The 21,671-nt window shown below is 41.2% G+C and overlaps 1 protein-coding gene across 2 annotated transcripts in view; it reads left to right on the top strand.

The window, feature by feature from the left end:
• The window catches only part of mllt1a (MLLT1 super elongation complex subunit a), a 99,143-nt gene that overhangs the window by 37,948 nt on the left and 39,524 nt on the right, over window positions 1-21,671 (top strand). For both annotated transcript variants that reach the window (XM_048559977.2, XM_048559979.2), the window contains exons 3-5: window positions 10,664-10,746; window positions 13,523-13,666; window positions 14,860-14,985. In XM_048559977.2, the coding sequence (XP_048415934.1) occupies window positions 10,664-10,746; window positions 13,523-13,666; window positions 14,860-14,985 (353 nt within the window). The remainder of the gene's footprint in view (window positions 1-10,663; window positions 10,747-13,522; window positions 13,667-14,859; window positions 14,986-21,671) is intronic.

The following is a 21,671-nucleotide window of genomic DNA, read 5'->3' as shown; positions in this document are numbered from 1 at the left end:
TGAATTTTTGCCATTTCCAAAGATTCCAGTAGCATTCCTGGCAATTGTAAATGCTGCATGATTGCCACAACCAACTCCTCTTTCCTTGTAGACAGGCATTCCCAATTCTAGCTTGTTTGCCAATTCCGAAAGCTTTGCCCTGCTCACTTTCCATAAAACCCCCCCCCCGCAGTGATTTCTTCCACCTCCGAGAAATTTAGTGCCTCAATGAGCCATTATTCCACAAGACATGCCCTGTTTAAAGCAACCACATTCAACATCAGAAATAAAGACACAACCACTTGCCTCTTGCTGCGTTTGAGTCCAGTAGTCTTAAACCCAGTCTGGATTAGAGATTTTGATCCTGACAAGACCCACCCCCATTTGCTATGTATCAGACGAAGTCCCTTCAAACTCTCTGAAAAGGGTAGCTTAGACACTTTTCTTAAAGGTAAATGTGAGGTGTATTCCAGATGTAATTCAGTTGTTCAAACTACTCAATGCTAAGCAAAACACTATTCATTCATTGTACTATAGTTAAAATACAACAAAAGAAATAATAAAGAAAAGAATTGGCTTAGCTGTAACTCTTGGAAAAGTTAACAGAATAACACATTGAGCAACTATACTGATTAACTGTTCACCCTTGGTAAAAATGAACATTCAGAAAATCAATTGTTTGGCACACAATTCTGGCAGCAGGAAGAAAACCTGTGGTTTTAGTTGTAACTAAGAAAGGGGGGAAGAAAAACCTTCCACTTCTTCAAGAACTCAGTAACAACTGCTGAAAGCTAAAGCTAAAAATCCTGGGCTCTGTGGGAGCTTGACCACGCTCATTCAGGCTGCTTATATTGTTCCAACTTTTTTTTTAAAAAACCCACGACCTTTCAGACTATTTACTCCAATGCCTCTGGTGGAATGCTTGCCACTTCTGCCTTAAAAACATATTAAAAAAAACTGGACAAAATAACCTTTTAAAGACATGTATTGTCACAAAACATTGTGCAGAATGAATATAATTCCAGGTGCTGGCCAAAATGCCTCATACATTTGGGTTTTCAAAATGTTTCTGGAAAGTGTGTCTGAATCACATGTTGCCTTGTTGAAGGCAATTTTTGCCGGCAGCATAAAGATCCAAGAATTGGAATGACCAATCTTAGCTTATTCTTATTTTTCTGTTTGGTGTTGCAGAATAATTTTGAAGCTCCATAGAAAATTTCAAAGACATTGCTTGGTATTGACTCTTCTTTGATGCAGAGTGCACATTGTTGGTTGGTTTGCCAGACGTGCCTAATCCGTCCAAAAGAAATCTTTATGGAAGTTAAAACACTCTCTAAATAGGGGATTCTGGGGTACACAATAAAGTAACAGAGGCTTCTTCACCACGTCTTGGAGTGGATTGAGTTTTAATTTGCATGTCCAATGAAAATTCTGAAGCGCAGACCAATTATTTGATTTTTCCAAAGAGGAGGAGGACAGGATCCCCAAATGTGCTTGAGATTAAAGCTCTCACTGTCTTAAAACTGCACTTGTAGGACAAACTGCACCAAAATGGTTGCTACTGATACTGTATGCTTTGATTTTGCTCCCTCAAGAATCAGGAATGCTAATTTGGAAGAGTTTTTCAGGAAATTGTAACAAACTGTGGCTGGAACCTCAATCTTAATGCAAGGTAATACTGCAATTCTTATAGTCACCAAATTGAATTTGAGCTCAAATGAATTCCTCCACTGAAATGGTCAAATCCTAAAGGCATACCGGGCTAAAAGTAAGCAAAACACTACTACTTTTTAAAACAAACATAAGATTCAAGTAGAATGCTGAGGACTTATAGAAAATGGAGAAATTTACGCAATTGTTTTGAAGAATGGAGAAGGTCTACAGAATTCATGATTTTTCTCAATAAAAACCGAAAGAGCTGCGGTTGCTGTAAATCAGGAAAAAAACAAAGTTGCTGGAGAAGCTCTGCAGGTCTGGCAGCATCTGTGAAGGAGAAAATAGAGTTAATGTTTTGGGTCCGGTGACCCTTCCTCAGAACTCAGAGTTCTCAGGTATAGGATACCCAGAGTCTGTTTATTCAGTACCATCTCCTGCAGATGACTGAGGCACAGTGTCACTGCAGAATGAAGACATTTCAGGACAGTATTACAGAACTATGCCAGTTGTTGGAACAGGACCAGTGACATGAAAGATCTTGAATTAACTGTTTTAGTGCCTGCTGGAAGTACCTTCAATTACTATTTCAGAAGAGCATTGGGTAATTCTTTGAAGAGAAAATTTTTGCGAAGTGTTCAGGGAAAGAGCAAGAGAGTGGGACAAATTGAACTGCCCTAGCAGAGTACCAGTATGGAAAGGACAGGCGGAATGGCTTTTTCCTGAGCCATCAGGTTTGAATCTTACTAGTTATAAGTTTAAAAAAAAATTGTCCTTTCAAAATTTGTGAGAGTGGCAGTAGAAATTCAAGGCGAGTAATGCTAAACATGGCTATTCCAATTGAAAATAACAACTGAAATTATAAAGGTGAACTCAGTAACAGTGACCTTGGATCTACCCTCAATAACTGTAAAATCTGAAATCCTTACCCGGTCTACCTACATGTAGCACAAGACCTTAGAACAGATTATGGTAGGTGATTCCCATTCCACGTTGGAGTTAAGCAAAACTATATCCATCCGTCAGTTTGATCCTATTCCTTAGTAACCTGATTAAATTCTGACAGAAGTTCATGATCCAAAATGATGGATAGTATATTATACACAGCTTGAAATGTTGGTGAAGCATGTAAATATAATTTATTTTAGGGATAGATTCTGATGACTTGTCTGCATTAGCTCACATTTGTAATACGTTGGGAGACTGACATGTGATACAGTGAGGGGGCTGGAGGTGTCTAGGTACTTTGAGAGAATGACGCATTCATCTGTAATTGAGGTTAAGTGGTCCTGTGCATTCTAATCACAGCATTGGCTTCTAATTCCAGAACAGCATTTATAAGTCATTAAATATGGAAAAAGACTCTAGTAGCGTGTGACACAACGAATCGCAGGCTCGGACTGCTAATTAAGGCGCCCCGCACCCCCCTGCCCCGCCAAACCTGTCTGTTCTCACACACCACTTGGAATTGAGGATGTAAATATCATTTTTGAATTGTACCCACTTAACTGATATAATTTTAAATTTTTAAACATTAGCAGGTGTGATCACTAAAAACAAAGCTTTCAGCTCTGTAATCTAAATTATACTAACAAGAAATGAGGAGGAACACTGGGCAAAACAACAGGAACGACAGTGATCATGCATCACATAATATCCTCAAGTATTAAAAATGGCTTTCCAAAAAGTAAGTTGCTTTTCTGTAGCATCCTTAACATTTTGCATAATGTCCCAGAGCCATCCAAAGCACGTTCAACTGATTTTAAGAACTGGTAAAATGCTGTGAGTTAAGCTTAATAAATGCTGCGTTTCAACTCTAATGCTGTTTTTGTTCAGAAAAACTAACATTTACATGGTCAGATATTAATCTTGTGTGCAGATGATTAACGGTAAGACCAGTTATAGGTTAACAGTTATCACGTGTTCTGCAGGCACAGATGAACCTGGAATCCAATCTTACGATAAGGGTTAATCTTATAAGTGGATTAGAGGTGTGCCATGAGTGTGCGATCAGGCTGCTTGATGTCAGATGCCGTGTCTATTTTGGGGAGAGCATTACAATTGCTGTCATGGAGTGTGTTCTGAGGCCTGGGTTTCTGGTGCTATAGATGTGGGCATGGAAGAGAAAACAGCAAAGTGGAGTTGCCGCATAATGGATCCAACTTTGATGATGGGAGACATCTGCATCTATGTTTCTCGTATGGATTTCCTATTAATCGTATGTTCCACCCCATTTATCAGTGCATACAATTACAAGTAGGTGAAATGCAACACTATGAAATTGTGTATCAAATTGGTTTCAAAACCAAGCAAGATTCATGATGGTTGTAATCTTTGATTATTTAGGCATTGCACACAAAAAAACCAAGAATCAATCATAAATGACTTAGAGTTGTACAGCATGGGAACAGACCCTTTGGTCCAACTCGTCCACATCAACCAGGCATCCCAATCTGACCTGGCCCCATATGTCAGCACTTGGCCCATATCCCTCTAAACCCTTCCTGTTCATATACCCATACAGATACCTTTTAAATGTTGTAATTATACCTGCCTCCACCACTTCCTCTGGCAGCTCATTTCATGCACACACCACCCTTTGTGTGAAAAAGTTACTGCTCAGGTCCTTTCTAAATTTACCCACCCCCCCCACCTTAAATTTATTCTCACTCGTTTTGGATCCCAGAAGCCTCAGAAAGTACCTTAGCTGTTCATCCTATCCATGCCTCTCATGATTTTATAAACTTCCAATGTCACCCCTCAGCTTCCAATACTCCAGGGGAAAGAGCCCCAGCTTATTCATCAGGTCCATATAACTCAAACCCTCCAGTCCAAACATAGGCTGACACATCAATAAATGGGAATGATGTCAATGACATCTTGACTTTGTACTCAAAAGCTGAATCCTGCAATGCCACATGCTATCACTTGACATCACTGGTTCCCAGGATTTTTACAAAGTACCTGTCCATGATCTCACTTCATGCCTTGGTACATGAATTATTTGATCAACATAATTACTTTGCTGCAATCTGTAGATGCAGCAGGTCTTTAGTGCAGTTTGGAAATTTGGCATCTTTAGAAGTAAAATTCCATTCTACCATCCACCTGCCACCGGCCATGATGCTCAAAGGTGCCCAGTTAACATGGATACTACTGGAAAGCTGTGCAAATACTTTACATGAGGGAGGTAATAAGTACCTGTATTCCCAGTACTGCTTATCTGTTTATAATTGTGACTTAATTTTAATCAGTAAATGTGATCTGTTGTTGGCATTGGATGTCACATGATTATCCCAGGAGAGAGTGTTAGTCAAGCTAGTACCTTCTTACTGACGCCTAAGCTGAAATCAATACCTGTATATTTTTTGCATGGCAGGATGTTCATTTGCAAGGCTGCACCCAAAGGAAACTGATGATACACAATTTACCAAGAATTGTACATTTTCCAAGCTTCAGCAGAGAATATTAGTCAAGATACTGGAAGCAGTATCACAGCATGATATTCTTTACCTAATACTTAATGGAATTGGTAATCATGACAGATATTTCTATCCAAGGGCAGAACTACTCCTCTACAAAGCTGTGTGTTTCTTTAGGCTTTTTGTAGAAATGAGCCAATAGTAATACAGTTACAAGGAACCCTCTATGGGGCATTTTTGAATTTTCCCAATTTCTCATACATTTTTGATTCCACCTTTTGCTCTTGGCTCATGATTTACTACAGGTGTTGATACCCAACCAAAGATGCTACAAAATAATTTTATGATTAAGGAGCATCTAGATGCATTCACTCCCTCGATAATTATTCAGGTATTTGCATGATAACAATTTGTATTTATAGAGCATCTTTGCCATAACGAAACTCCCCAATTCCACATAGGCATTACTGAATGAAATATGATACCAAGCCATATGAGTTATTAGGCTAGATGACCTGAAACTTGGTGAAAGAAGTGGATTTTAAGGATTGTCTTCCAAGAGTAAAGAAACTGAAACTTTTATGTTAGGAATCGCAGAACTAAGAGTCCGAGCAACTGAGGATGCAGTCACCAGTTAAAGTTTGGAATATTCAAGAGGCCACAAATGGAGGAGCCCAAATATTTTGGGGATTTGTGGGCTGAAGGACGTTACAGGCACAGGAAGAAACATGACCTTGTGATTTAAAAACAAGAAATATGAGAAAAATCACTGTCCAGCCTGAGGTGTTAAGGTATAAATGTTCCTCAGCGCTTTTTGTTTGGTTACTTCATACTATACACAAGAGAGTTCAAGGCACAAGGATGGACCGGATCTCTTCATACTAGCTTCAAGCTATGATCTTTCAACATTCTGGCAATATGTGGAGACAGGAACCATTGCTTTGCAGACACAAGTTGCAACAGATACTAGATTTTAATCTGGAGATGTTCAGATTGATGACCTTACAATTAGAAGGTCAAAGAATATGCTCCAACATATGTCTTCTTGACATCTGACATTTGATCAGTTCTTCCAGAATGCCCACCAAATAGGACTTAATACAACAAAGATAGAAAAAGCTCCAAGTAATCATGTTCTTCACAATCTGGAATAGCCATAATTTGTTCAAAGTCACTTTGAATTATGTTCATGTTAAGAATGTTTCATTTTTGCTATTTCATTGGCTTATTATGGGAATGTTGCTTGATATGCTGCATTTGGCAATTTAGGATCTGCACGTAATTAGACTTACTCAATTCTCATTTGGAACTTGACGTTATTTCTTGAAAGTATTTCATCTTCTGAATTTCCTCGGCTATTTTTAGTGAAGGAAGCTTTATTTTGGTTTCTGCAGTTAGAAAACTTGTGCCCTTATTATAAAGTTGTAGTACATTTGGCTTTCTGACTAAAGTTGATTTAGAGTTGTATCCTGAATCTATTTGTTTGTTAAGAGGTTATTGCTTTTTTCTCTTGCCCAATATTACATCATTGAATCCCTGCAGTGTGAAAGTATTCATTCGGCCTGTCGAGTCCATATCAACCCTTGGAAGACCATCCCTCCTAGACCCGCTCCCAATCTTATCCCTATAACCCTGCATTCTCCTGTGTCTAATCCACCTAGCCTGCACATGCCTACACATGAGTTGAAAGTGCATTGTCTTTTCCAGTCTGTATCTACGTAGAACCCAAGTTTCTATTTCTTCTGTGCAAAGCAGTTCAGAAGTCGTGATTTGTTTCTTGTCATGTAAAGGTGCTAACCAGTTCTGTTACCAAACAATAGAAACATAATTGTAAGGTTGAGTGAATGCCACCTTGCCGGGAGAAAACCCAAAGGGGAGATGGCTCGTTATTCAATCCGTTCCATGGCTGTTATGGAATTGTCTCAATACTTTGGTAAAACAGTATATTGAGTGTTGCTCAAACCATTGCTGACTAACCATTGCTGTTTTACTTCATCTGTTGGATACGATGTGGTAATCGTTCCTACCTCATAGATTGTCCAGCTTTGGTATGATCCTGTGGTGTATGAAGGTTCCTTAGTGAAGGAAAGCATTTGTGCATTTTGTAGGTATTGGTGGATCTGCAGCCTTCACACATCACGATCCCACAGATCCATCCTTTTTTTGAACTTAAGGAGTAGAGTTTCAAGGTTAGGGATCCATAGTTAACTTCAAATTAAAGAATTGTAGTTCAGTTGTAGGTCCTGAACCTTATCCAGAGTCAGACTAAGAGGGCACATGTTAGCCATCTACCTGCAATCCCATGGCAGTATTTTAATATATGTATATTAGGCATATTTACATGCATTGTTCACCAACTCAGTTAACTTAATCTTTTATTCCTGCTGTGTTTGAGGGATGTTAGAGCTTTCAGACAATTGAGAGGATGTTACATGCTAAGAAATCCATTTTTAACTCTTATCCTCTTTTCTGCATTGACTGTGGTTCTAAACACAATTTCCAGCAGCTTCTCCAAAACCGTCTCTAGTACGTGTTGTTCAAGATATGTTGCACATCAGATGATCTCCACTGGAAGCATTCTTTGTAGTTATTGAATTTCTTTTATAAATCTGCAGTTTCTAGCTCAGTTCTTTTGAGGCTTTCACGCCTCTTTAATCTCTGTTCCATCTCTAGATAACCCGTCTTCTGCACCAGCACCCATACAGATGGGTCTCCGTACCACAAGCCTTGTAGCAGCCTCTAGGGAGGAAGCTCCAAGTAGTCATGTTCTTCACAATCTGGAATAGCCACAATTTGTTCCACGTCACTTCAAATTAAGTTCATGTTCAGAATGTTTCAGTCTCATAATTTCATTGGGTTATTATAGGAATGTTGCTTGATATTCTGCATATAGAGATTTAGGAATTGCACTTAGTTAGACTTATCCAATTCTCATTTAGAACTTAACATTATTTCTTGAAAGTTAGTGTTTCATCTTTTGAGTTTCCTCAGATTTTTGATGAGGGAAACTTTATTTTGATTTCTCCAATTAGAAAGTTTGTGCCCTTGTTTTTGAATTGTAATACATTCAGCTTTCTGACTAAAGTCGATTCAGAGTTGTATCCTGAATCTCCAGAGAACAAGTAAATATTTTCTGGACTGCCCTATCATCAACTAAGCTAATTGCCACTTCAGCTATTTCTAATAGGTTTTTATTTGTAGCCTATTTGTTCTGAAAAATGCGTTGACTGCCTCCTTTGATAGTGCCGCTCTCTAGATGGTCACTGGCAGCCTCTCCCCGTTATCTTTATGTATTTAGCCTCTGTGGGTGTGAGGCTAATACTATTTTGAATGTTGAGGTCACGTTATTAATTGCCCATTTCTTGATTAGCATTCTAATGTCAATGAATTGCTGAAAATGTCTATGCATCACTAATTCTGTCTCTTTGAGTGTTCTAGGATCTGATTCATCCTGTCTTGAGGCTCTGCGGATGTTTAGTTCTCCCAGCTTTTATATAACAGTCCTGTTTCAGATACATTTCCAATTTCTATGTATATCATAGATATTTTTCCCATATTTTATTTTACCTAAGATTTGTCTGCAGTCCACAAGAGAATATTTGGTAAGAATCCTATTGTATCATCTATGGCAGCTTTATATAATGAGTCTGTTAGTCTTTGATCCTTGTTAGGAACAGAGAATTTGTTTGAAAAGTGCAGCATTGAAATCACTTGTGGTTTGTATCTGATCAAAACTAGTTTGCAGCTCAACTATGAATCAGCCATTTTCTCTCTGCTTTCTGTCTACTACAGTCCCACTATCTCCATTCTTTGCTGGCCTGTATCATTAGCAAAAATATTCAGTAATTTCATAGACAGCGACATCTGCAGGCATAAAGTTACTGCATCAATGTTGCATTATGGTTACATTGTTATTTCTACAAATCGGTTGTACAAATGTCTGTCTAAATAGCTGTCACTTCTAAATATTTATAGATCTTTTGTAACAAAGGAAGTAACACCATATCTTGGTCACTATAGAGGGTTTACTTTGGTAGTGCCTTTAGCATGCCGATCCAAATATTGAGACCATGTTAACATGAAAAAATCAAGGATAGATTCTTAAATCAAAGTCAGAAGTCTCACGTCACCAAGTTGAAGTCTAACAGGTTTATTTGAAATTACAGTCTTTGAAGTGCTTCCTGTCTCGGGGAGGCAAAGGAGCAGTGCTCCAAAAGCTTGTGATTTCAAACAAACCTGTTGGACTACAACTTGGTGACGTGTGACTTCTGACTTTGTTCTCCCAGTCCAACACCGGCACCTCCACATCATATTCTTAAATCTGTAAGCTAAAAAGAGTACACGTGAAAGATTAAATCTTCTTGCTGAACAGTCACTCTTTACCTCCTGTAAAGCAAGGGTCTCCTCAGTTGAGTTGAAGCCTTTGCTGGTTTGTCCTCACCAATTTGACATTTAGCAGGATTTAACCTGCAGGATGGTGATAGTGGTAGTAGCACTCACTGATGGGTTTAGTTTTTTTAAATGATAGCTATGATTTGAGGATGCTGAATTAAGTTAGTATATCACAGCATTCCATGGATTAATATTTCGGATTTTGCATAAATTAAATTCTCATCTCGGTTAAACTGCTGGGTCACATCCCACGTACAAGTTTCTCAAGAAGGGAAAAGTATTTATCTGTAACATTGGACATTGCCTCCTATCATAGAATCCCTACAGTGTGGAAACAGGCCCTTTGGCCGAACAAGTCCACAACAACCCTCAGATATCCCAGCCAGACCCATCCCCCTAATCTACACATCCCTGAATACTACGGGCAATTTACCATGGCCAAGCCACCTAACCTGCACATCTTTGGACTGTGGGAGGAAACCAAAGCACCCGGAGGAGACCACGAAAACATGGGGGGAATGTGCAAACTCCACACAAACAGTCACCCGAGGGTGGAATCGAACCTGGGTCCCTGGCACGGTGAGGCAGCAATGCTAACCACTGAGCTACTGTGCCGCACTTATCTAGAGACTGATGGCTTAAGACCCTCATTATTGAACAAAGACCAGTGTGCAAAATGAGAGCTCCCATAAAAGGAGATTGTGTAAGGAGAAGAATCAATTAAAGATTTTTGATCACAGTTTCCTGAATCTTGATTGATTTTGAGTCATGGAATTTTCCAGAACTTCTGCTGGGACAAAATACTTCTCTTTGTCTACTCCAGAAGTTACTTTATTGCATTTTGTCAGGATGGTGCGTGAGATTGATGGTCAACATTCTTTTTCCCAGTCAGGTTTAGTTTTTATATGAGTAGGTGTGATTTTAGACAGGTGTAAAAGGTAAGTGTTGTAAGATCATTTCATTCACGGTGGAAGGAACAAGATGAATAACTAACCCTCAGGCTTCTTCAAGTATCTAATAGTAGCATGCTGATTCTAGAAGAACAGGAGAGAGATGTTAATAATACCGATGAAGCAACTGAATTAAAAACAAAGCAATTTCCTTTCTCATTTTTAATGAGGCCTTCAGTTTGGCTGTTGGACTAATAGGCTTTTTGAGACTCTTTGTTAAATATATAAAACCGAAACACTAAACGTATTTTGTTTCTTCCAATGTAGTTTGCAAGGAACCACCTTATAAAGTAGAGGAGTCTGGCTATGCTGGATTTATTATGCCGATTGATGTCTACTTCAAGAACAAGGTACTTCTGCTACTAATTAAACTTTACTTTTAATTTAAGAAAAGCAAAGGAAAAACAGCAGATCACTCTGAACCTGAATCTTGTCCCCTGCTTTGTCTGATTCCATAACTTAGAATCTTGAGACAGCCTGTGCTTTGGGTGAACAGTTACAGCCAGAACGTTTCCATGTATTATTCTGTTGGGTGTTAGCTGACCTGCTAAAATATTTTCAGCATTTTGTGTTTTAATTTCACAATCTCTTCAGCACTACAAATCAGAGTACAGCAGAGGAGGGGGTCTGGAGTTCTACTTCCCTCTAACCCTTAAGCCATGGCTGTTAGACAGTTTCTCAAAAGTTACTTGAAAAATCCCAAATTCAGCTAGTCAATCCTGCATGCTGTTTGACTCCCCTTGACCACACGTCCAAGAGACCAGACAGTGTTCCTGCTCCCAAGATTGCCCTCACTCCAGAGACCTGAGCACAACCCTATGCTGACTTGCCAGTGTGGTATTTGGTAGTAGGTACTACACTGTTGAAAGGACTACCCTTCAGATGTAAGTTAAATCCCAAGGCATAAAACAGAAATTGTTGGAAAAACTCAACAGGTCTAGCAGCATCTGTAGAGATAAATCAGGGTTAACATTTCGGGTCCAGTGACCCTTCTTCAGAACTTTGATTTCTGCCGGATGCTGCTAGACCTGCTGAGTTTTTGCAACAGTTTCTGTTTTTATTTCTAATTTACAGCATTTGCAGTTCTTTTGGTTTTGAGTTGAATTATGGCCCAGTCTTCTCCTCAGTTTCTATGTCTTTTTTCTAAGACGTGCAGAGGATTTCTTCTTGGTGTTTTCACTGATATTTGCCCCAGAAGCCAAGTCATTAATGCATCTTATTTGATGGTTATCATATTGCTGTTTGTGGAAGCTTACTTTGTGTCTGTTGCATTTCTGACATTTTAGCAGTGGCCAAATATATTTTGTTGATGATAAAGCACTTTTGGATCTGATGAAGTCCTTCATGGTGCTATATAAATGGACGTCTTTCCTTTGCAAACTTGAATGCTGCTTCCAGTGACCTCAGAGCCTTACACCCACTGTAATATCTCCGCTGCTCCTCTCAGTGCTATTACAAGCTTTCCTGATCACAGTGGTAATACATTATGAGACCCTATGCTAATATTTAGGTCCAGCAGACCAGGCCGATTGTGTTGATTGGGGTCAAATCTTCAGGCCGTTGATGTTTTGGCAGAATGAGCTGTGCATTTTTCAGCAAGTTCGATATAGGGTAAAAGACAATACAGCACCATTTAGTGATCAGACCCAGTTTGCTTGGGGCTTTATGATTGCAAAAATGGATTTCAAAACCTATATTAGAAAAGTTGAAAATGTCAGAGACAATGTGATTACGAGGTGCAAGGTTTTGTACGTGAACTATTAATACTGAACTCCATTTTAATGTTCTGGAGAAATAGCTTCAGATCCCAGCATGCCAGATGATGAAGCTTGAATTCAATAAAAAAAAACTGGAATAAAATACTAGCCTAATGGTGACCATATAATGACTGTCAGTTCTAACTATAAACCCATCTGGGTCACAGTTATCGTTTGACGAAGGTAATCTACTATATTTAACTGGTCTGGCCTACACGTGACACCAGATCCAAAGCAATATTGTTGACTCTTAACTGCCCTCTGGGCTGTTGGGATAGTCAATTAGCCCAGACAGCAATGCCACATGCTATTAATGAATGAAATAAAACCAAGAATGTTAGAGAGTTGATGAAATATAGATAAATGGATTGTAGTGAGGGAAACTGTTTGAATCTGTTATTAAGGAGGTAATAACAGAACATTTGGAAAGTCAAAAAAAATCCATCAGAATCAGCATAGTTTTATGAAGGATAAATTATGTTTGATTAATTTGCTGGAGTTTTTTGAGAATGTAACAAGCAATGTTGATAATAGACATCCTACAGATGTGGTATATCTGGACTTCCCAAAGACACTTGATAATGTGCTCCACAAAAATTTCATACACAAGGAAAGACCACACGGTTTTAGGAGTAATTTATTAGTTTGGAATGAAGACTGTCTAAGCAATCAGAAGCAGAAGGTTGGGATAAAAGGATCTTTTTCTTTGGATGTGTCTTTGGCAAAATGTAGCTAGAGGGTACCACAGGTTCACGGGCCTCAGCCAATTCCGTTTTGTATTAATGACTTGTGTGCAGAGACCGAAAATACTATAGCCAGAATTGCATATGACACTAAAATGGGTGGGAAAATAATTTGCAATGAAGAAATGAGAAATTTGGAAATGGCTACAGTTTGACAGTTAAACTTTAACATGACTCAGTGTGAGCTTGTCCATTTTGGTCAGAAAAAAGAAAGACAACTTATTACCTAAATGGAGAGAAACTTCAGGGTATTCAGGCACAGAGGGATCTGTATGTCCTTGTACATGAATCACCGACATTGCACTCATTCTCCCAGTCATTTTCTGTTCCATGAAGAAGTTCCATGTGGCTCCTCATCCCATGTAGCCATGTTTGAGTAGCCACTGGCTTGTGAAGAAACAAAGTCTGATGTCAGAATGAATAACTTTGACTTTTGCCTGGAATGCCATGAACTTGGTAAAGTAGCAATGTTAAGTACCACTAATTGATTTGAGGAAATGCTATTTTAATCTGCTATTTTCTGAATTTTTGATTTAAATGCACTGACTAAAGCTATAAATAAAACTTTTAGCATGTGCAGTAGAGTAGCGAGATTCTAAATACTTTTTGTTATTTTACATTATCAGGAAGAGCCCAAAAAGGTTTGTTTCACATATGATTTGTTTCTGAATCTGGAAGGGAATCCACCTGTAAATCATCTACGCTGTGAGAAACTTACCTTTAACAACCCAACCAAGGAATTTCGACGCAAGCTTTTGAAAGCAGGAGGGGTAAGTTTCAGTTGCCTGGTAATGAAGACTTTGAATTTATGCTGAAAGTAATGTCTTACTTAAAATGTGCTGAAGGAGAGGCGATGACGTTGTGGTATTGTTGTGGACTATTAATTCAGACACCTAAGCAATTTTCTAGGGTTTGAACCCACTGTGGCAGATGGTGAAATTTGAATCCAATTAAAATCTGGAAATGAGAGTGTAATAATGCCCACGAAACTGTTGCTGATTCTTGGAAAAGCCCATCAGGTTCACCAATGTCCTTTAGGGAAAGAAACTGGTCTTTACCTGGCCTGGCTCATGTGTAACTCTGGACCCACAGCAATGTTATTGACACTTAACTGCCCTCTAAGCAATTAGTGATGGACAATAAATGCTGGCCTAGCCAATAGTGCCCACATTCAGTGAATCAATTTAAAAAACCTCTGCAATTGGCCTTGAATATGGTAGGCATCCAACTCATCATGTGTTCCATTTGAAGCCAAATTATATGAATTAGCATTGCGTTTTTGCACTAATACTCTGCACCTCTTGGTACAAAACAAAAAAATCTCTTCGTCATGTACTGGTGGCTTCCTGTTTTCTTGAAACAAATTGAGGCCTGTAGACAGCATACAGTAGAAGCCTGTCAGGTAAATGCAAACTTTATGCAGCCAGGATTAGGAGGAATTCCCTGAAGTGGAATAGCACTAAATCTTCATGTTATAGCAGAGAGTATTAGCTGGTAGATAATATTTCAGCATGTAAGTAGACATCAGCATTTCAGGACATAGCGACAAATTAGATAAAACTATTCATTTACAGAGCATGGAAAAATGCATGCTAAGTGTTACAATCACATGGGTAACATAGTGAGCATATAACCATGTCTCCTCAGCAGGGTTCTGCTCTCAAGAGGAGTTTTCATTGGGAGCTATGAGTTTTTTTTCAATGCTTCAGTGTATGGAATATCAGTATTCTTGGCAACCCTGTTCTGTGAAGCACTGTGAAATGGTGAATACAGACTCCAGAAGGCTGATCCTGAGTTGGAGCAGGGCATTGTATTTGTTAGTTGGGACATTTAATGTGGTGGTGGCTCAGTGTGTAGTAATGGTCTTCTCAATGTGTGTATGGTATTCAGGTTCCTCATTATCTCTGCTTAATGGTCATTCTCTGTAACAAATAGCCAGAGAGCCTTTCTTTCATTTTTTAAGGTTATGGTAATGCCTGAAGGAACCGACACAACCTCCAGACCAAGTCCAGACTATCCCATGCTGCCGACGATTCCTCTCTCCGCATTCTCTGATCCAAAGAAAAGCAAACCATCTCATGGGTCAAAGGTCAGTTATCCAGGCCAGAATTGTCTACATTCAGAACATTTTATAAATGTGAAGTTATTTTCAAATTTAAAGTTCTAATCCAGGAGAAGTATCGAGGGTAATTTCCACCATCACTGCTGGTTTCACTCACCCTACTTTAATTTCCTTTGATTCTACAGCTTTATATTGGTGTAAGATCTCTGATTGAGTTGATTGAGCAATCTCTGAAGGTTAAAATTATCCCCATTGTATTTTCCCTTTTCAAGTAGCTCTAATTGTAAAACAAAGGGCTCTGGACATGGGAGCTTCAACCTGGTGATGTTCTGGCACCCAGGTTTGAATCCTGCCATGGCAGATGGTGGAATTTGAATTCAATAAATATCTGGAATTAGGAGTCTAATCATGACCATGACTCCATTGTCAATTGTTGGAAAAAATCCATCTGGTTCGCCAGTGCCCTATAGGGAAGGAAACTGCCATCCTTACCTGGTCTGGCTGACATGTGACTGCAGTCCCACAACAATGTGGTTGACGCTTGATTGCCCTCTGGCCAATTAGGAATGGGTAATAAATGCTGGCCTGGCCAATGACGTCCACGTCCCATGAATGAATGGAAAAAAACAATGTGAGTAAAATTTCTCTGTCAGTTACATAAGGAATTAACTTAAAATAATACGTTTGACAACATAATTCATTTTATGCATTTTCTATTATGAAAGTTACTTTGTTGTAGCTTTTAATCTAGAAGATCTTCCATATTCCTGATCTATTAGTGATAGGCAGCCAGGAGCATTGTGAGTCACGTGACATGGTAGTCTTGGCACCATTGTCCATTCCTGTGTTAGTCAAAAGATAAGCCATGCTGTGTCGTTTCTATCTATCACCACTAAAATCTCTGCAATTCTTACTAGATCATAGAATCCCCACAATGAGCAAGCAGGCTTTTTGGCCCATCGAGTTCACACCAAACCTCCAACGAGCACCCCACCCAGACCTTACCCTTGTCATCTTGCACTTCTCATGGCTTACCCATCTAGCCTGCACATCCCTGGACACTGTATGGGCCACTTAGCATGACCAATCCATCTTCCCTGCACATTTTTGGACTATGGAAGGAAACCCAAGCAGGCATGAGGACAATGTGCAATCTCCTCACAGATAGGCTCTCTCCCCCCTGGCGCAGCTAGAATCAAACCCAGGCCCCCGGTGCTGTGAGGCAGCAATGCTAACCACTGAGCCACAATGCTGCACAGATTGTGCATGACCTCTTAATTAATTAATGTTGCACGGAAATTTTTTTCTTTACAGTCAAGCCAAGACTGTTTTCGTGATTTTAAATGATCTTGCTCCATCTACCAAGTGAGAAAAAGAGTGTTTGTTGCAATGAGGATATAATGTTGTAACATGTTTTTTGCTATTGTGATGATTTGTTCCAGAAGTCAGACATTTGAGTCTCAAGGTTTTGAAAGACAGAGCCAAGGCCGTTTTGTTAATCGTACTCCTTTATTGCAAATCTTTCAGTTTAAACTGAAAGATTTGCAATAAAGGAGTACGATTAACAAAACGGGTTTGATTCTAGCTGCGCCAGGGGGGAGAGAGACTATCTGTGAGGAGATTGCACATTGTCCTCATGCCTGCTTGGGTTTCCTTCCATAGTCCAAAAATGTGCAGGGAAGATGGATTGGTCATGCTAAATGCACGTTCCCAAGTCGTCTTCTTCTCAAAGTGTACCATCTTACACTTTTCCACGCTAAATTTTATCTGCCTCCTGTCTGCTGATTCAGCAAACCTGTCTGTGTTTTCTTGTTAGAGATAATGGGAACTGCAGATGCTGGAGAATTCCAAGATAATAAAATGTGAGGCTGGATGAACACAGCAGGCCAAGCAGCATCTCAGGAGCACAAAAGCTGACGTTTCGGGCCTAGACCCTTCATCAGAGAGGGGGATGGGGAGATTGAACTGGAATAAATAGGGAGAGAGGGGGAGGCGGACTGAAGATGGAGAGTAAAGAAGATAGGTGGAGAGAGTATAGGTGGGGAGGTAGGGAGGGGATAGGTCAGTCCAGGGAAGACGGACAGGTCAAGGAGGTGGGATGAGGTTAGTAGGTAGATGGGGGTGCGGCTTGGGGTGGGAGGAAGGGATGGGTGAGAGGAAAAACTGGTTAGGGAGGCAGAGACAGGTTGGACTGGTTTTGGGATGCAGTGGGTGGGGGGGAAGAGCTGGGCTGGTTGTGTGGTGCAGTGGGGGGAGGGGACGAACTGGGCTGGTTTAGGGATGCAGTGGGGGAAGGGGAGATTTTGAAACTGGTGAAGTCCACATTGATACCATATGGCTGCAGGGTTCCGAGGCGGAATATGAGTTGCTGTTCCTGCAACCTTCGGGTGGCATCATTGTGGCAGTGCAGGAGGCCCATGATGGACATGTCATCTAGAGAATGGGAGGGTGAGTGGAAATGGTTTGCGACTGGGAGGTGCAGTTGTTTGTTGCGAACTGAGCGGAGGTGTTCTGCAAAGCGGTCCCCAAGCCTCGGCTTGGTTTCCCCAGTGTAGAGGAAGCCGCACCGGGTACAGTGGCTGCAGTATACCACATTGGCAGATGTGCAGGTGAACCTCTGCTTAATGTAGAATGTCATCTTGGGGCCTGGGATAGGGGTGAGGGAGGAGGTGTGGGGGCAAGTGTAGCATTTCCTGCGGTTGCAGGGGAAGGTGCTGGGTGTGGTGGGGTTGGAGGGCAGTGTGGAGCGAACAAGGGAGTCACGGAGAGAGTGGTCTCTCCGGAAAGCAGACAGGGGTGGGGATGGAAAAATGTCTTGGGTGGTGGGGTCGGATTGTAAATGGCGGAAGTGTCGGAGGTTGATGCGTTGTATCCGGAGGTTGGTAGGGTGGTGTGTGAGAACGAGGGGGATCCTCTTAGGGCGGTTGTGGCGGGGGCGGGGTGTGAGGGATGTGTTGCGGGAAATACGGGAGACGCGGTCAAGGGCGTTCTCGATCCTGTATTTCCCGCAACACATCCCTCACACCCCGCCCCCGCCACAACCGCCCTAAGAGGATCCCCCTCGTTCTCACACACCACCCTACCAACCTCCGGATACAACGCATCATCCTCCGACACTTCTGCCATTTACAATCCGACCCCACCACCCAAGACATTTTTCCATGCCCACCCCTGTCTGCTTTCCGGAGAGACCACTCTCTCCGTGACTCCCTTGTTCGCTCCACACTGCCCTCCAACCCCACCACACCCGGCACCTTCCCCTGCAACCGCAGGAAATGCTACACTTGCCCCCACACCTCCTCCCTCACCCCTATCCCAGGCCCCAAGATGACATTCCACATTAAGCAGAGGTTCACCTGCACATCTGCCAATGTGGTATACTGCATCCACTGTAACTGGTGCGGCTTCCTCTACATTGGGGAAACCAAGCGGAGGCTTGGGGACCGCTTTGCAGAACACCTCCGCTCAGTTCGCAACAAACAACTGCACCTCCCAGTCGCAAACCATTTCCACTCCCCCTCCCATTCTTTAGATGACATGTTCATCATGGGCCTCCTGCACTGTCACAATGATGCCACCCGAAGGTTGCAGGAACAGCAACTCATATTCCGCCTGGGAACCCTGCAGCCATATGGTATCAATGTGGACTTCACCAGTTTCAAAATCTCCCCTTCCCCCACTGCATCCCTAAACCAGCCCAGTTCGTCCCCTCCCCCCACTGCACCACACAACCAGCCCAGCTCTTCCCCCCCACCCACTGCATCCCAAAACCAGTCCAACCTGTCTCTGCCTCCCTAACCGGTTCTTCCTCTCATCCATCCCTTCCTCCCACCCCAAGCCGCACCCCCATCTACCTACTAACCTCATCCCACCTCCGTGACCTGTCCATCTTCCCTGGACTGACCTATCCCCTCCCTACGTCCCCACCTATACTCTCCTCTCCACCTATCTTATTTACTCTCCATCTTCGGTCCACCTCCCCCTCTCTCCCTATTTATTCCAGTTCCCTCTCCCCATCCCCCTCTCTGATGAAGGGTCTAGGCCCGAAATGTCAGCTTTTGTGCTCCTGAGATGCTGCTTGGCCTGCTGTGTTCATCCAGCCTCACATTTTATTATCTTGTGTTTTCTTGTTCCTGTCCACTTCCCATTGTTTCCTTAACGTCTTGGGTAGCTTGTTCTTCAGCTTACCTGCTGAAACCTTCATCAATGCCTCTGTTACCAGTAGGCTTTACAATCTCAAAGCACTTCTGGCCAAGCTCTCACATTCTAAAATTATGCAAAGCTGTTCTGCCTCTGGTTGTTACTCGCAAAGAGTTCTGTTCACCCATCACACCAGTGCCTGCCGGCCAACATTGAATTCCAGTCAAACTATTATAAAATCCAACTCCTTATTTTCAAATCCCTTCACAGCCTCAGTGCTGTCTACTGCTGTAATCTCCATTAACCCCCCAAACCTCTGTAGCAATATACGTTCCTCCAATTCTTGTAACATGATCGTAGATTTTGATTGCTCCCTCTTTGGTGTCTGTGACTTTAGCTGCCTGGATGCTAAAATCTGAGATTCCCTCCCTAAATCTTTTTTTGTCTCTGTTTCTTTTCCCATTCAAAGACATCTTTAACAAGGCTTTTAACATTTGGCCTGATAACACTTACTGTGCATCGAGTTTTGTTTTATAACACTCTTATGAATCACCGTGGATTTTCTTCTTTTATCTTGAAATTTCTGTTGTTTTTGTAAATTTATATTTGGAGAATATAAATCGCTAAATAATTTCCTCATTAAAACAACAACGTAACTGCAAGATTGTCAATGATTTGTCAACATACTTGCAGAATATGGTGATTACTCTGTATGTGGTAATTGTTTTCACTCTGTGGGAGATGCGTATCGGGAGCTGGAATATCTGATAGGTGAGTGTAAAGAGAGAGTTAAACTTCACCTGTTTAAATCTAACACTTAGGAGTGCCGCATTAATCTCATGGAGATGGTGTGATATAACTTTGCCATAAAGACAGGAAATGCATTCAAATGTAAAAACTAAAATAAAACAAGCACCTGTATTGATATCAATCCACCCATATCTTCAGGACAATGTAAAATATTTCTCAGCCAATTAGATGTTTTTGACATCAAGAGAAACTATGAAAACTAATGATCTTTTAATTTGCTTTGACTGTGGTTTAGCTGTTGATCAGAACTACTTGCTCTGAATAGCATCATGGGACCTTTTGACATTGATCTAAGTTGGTGCACTTGGGCTTTAGTTTAATGTCCCATTTGATGATGTAGTAGTCAGTCACACTGCACCAAAGTATTCAGGCTATCTTAGGGCCCAGTTCCTGGAGTGAGACTTAAGCTGATTATTTTTTAGTATTAAGATGATAGTGCCATTATTGAGCTGACACAATCAGTATTTGTGGTAATGGATCTCTCTGTGCGTTGCTATTGATGCAACATAGGATGCATACAATATAGTGTCCACTGTAATAACAAGGTTTTATAACAAAGTGTGGAGCTGGATGAACACAGCAGGTCAAGCAGCATCTCAGGAGCACAAAAGCTGACGTTTCGGGCCTAGAAGGGTCTAGGCCCGAAACGTCAGCTTTTGTGCTCCTGAGATGCTGCTTTGCCTGTTGTGTTCATCCAGCTCCACACTTTGTTTATCTTGAATTCTCACAGCATCTGCAGTTCCCATTAACACTAATAACAAGGTTTGTGATGGTTTAGAAGATATCTAGTGGTTTACAAGCACCTGTACGGATATTGCTTCACTTAGGGTTGCTTTTTGAGCTGGAGGCCTGTGACCGGCAGTTGCTACAAGGACCGGTGCTGGCTCCACTGCTTTTTGTCATTTATATATTGCCATTTATATAAATTATTTGGATGTGAATATAGGAGATATGATTAGTAAGTTTGCAGTTGACACTAAAATTGGTGGTGAAATGAACAGTGAAGAAGGTTACCTCTAAGTACAATGGAATCTTGGTCCGATGGGCAAATGAGCCGAGGAGTGGCAGATGGAGTTTAATTCAGATAAAATTTGAGGTACTGCATTTTAGTAAGACAAATCAGGACAGGACTTATGTGGTTATTGGTAAGTTCCTGGGGAATGCTGCTGAACAGAGAGATCTTGGAGTGCAGGTTGACAGTTCCCTGAGAGTAGAGTTCCAGGTAGACAGGACAGAGAAGAAGGCATTTGGTATGCTTGCATTTATTACTCAGTGCATTGAGTATAGGAGTTGGGAGGTCATATTGCGGCGGTACAGGAAATTGTTTAGGCCACTTTTGGAATACCATGTTCAATTCTGGCCTTCCTACTATAGGACGGATGTCACTAAACTTGAAAGAGTTTAAACTTGAAAAGATTGACAAGGATGTGGCCAGGGCTGCAGGGTTTGAGCTACAAGGAGGGCCTGAATAGACTGGGGCTATATTCCTTGGAACGTTGGAAGCTGAGGGGTGATCTAATAGAGGTTTACAAAATCAAGAGAGACATAGATAGGGTGAATAGACAAGATTTTTTTTCTCCAGGGTAGGGGAGTCCAAAACAAGAGGGCATAGGTTTATGGCGAGAGAGGAAAGATTTAAAAGGAACCTAAGGTCCATCATTTTCTCACAGAGGGTAGTGCGTGTATGGAATGAGCTGCCAGAGGTGGTGGTGGAGCCTGGTACAATTGCAAAATTTAAATAGCATATGAATGGGAACTGTTGA

The sequence above is a fragment of the Stegostoma tigrinum genome, chromosome 30 (assembly GCF_030684315.1).
Source record: "Stegostoma tigrinum isolate sSteTig4 chromosome 30, sSteTig4.hap1, whole genome shotgun sequence".
Taxonomy (NCBI): Eukaryota; Metazoa; Chordata; class Chondrichthyes; order Orectolobiformes; family Stegostomatidae; genus Stegostoma; species Stegostoma tigrinum.
Note: the sequence above shows the minus strand (reverse complement) of the source record. Positions and strands in the feature narration are given on the sequence as shown.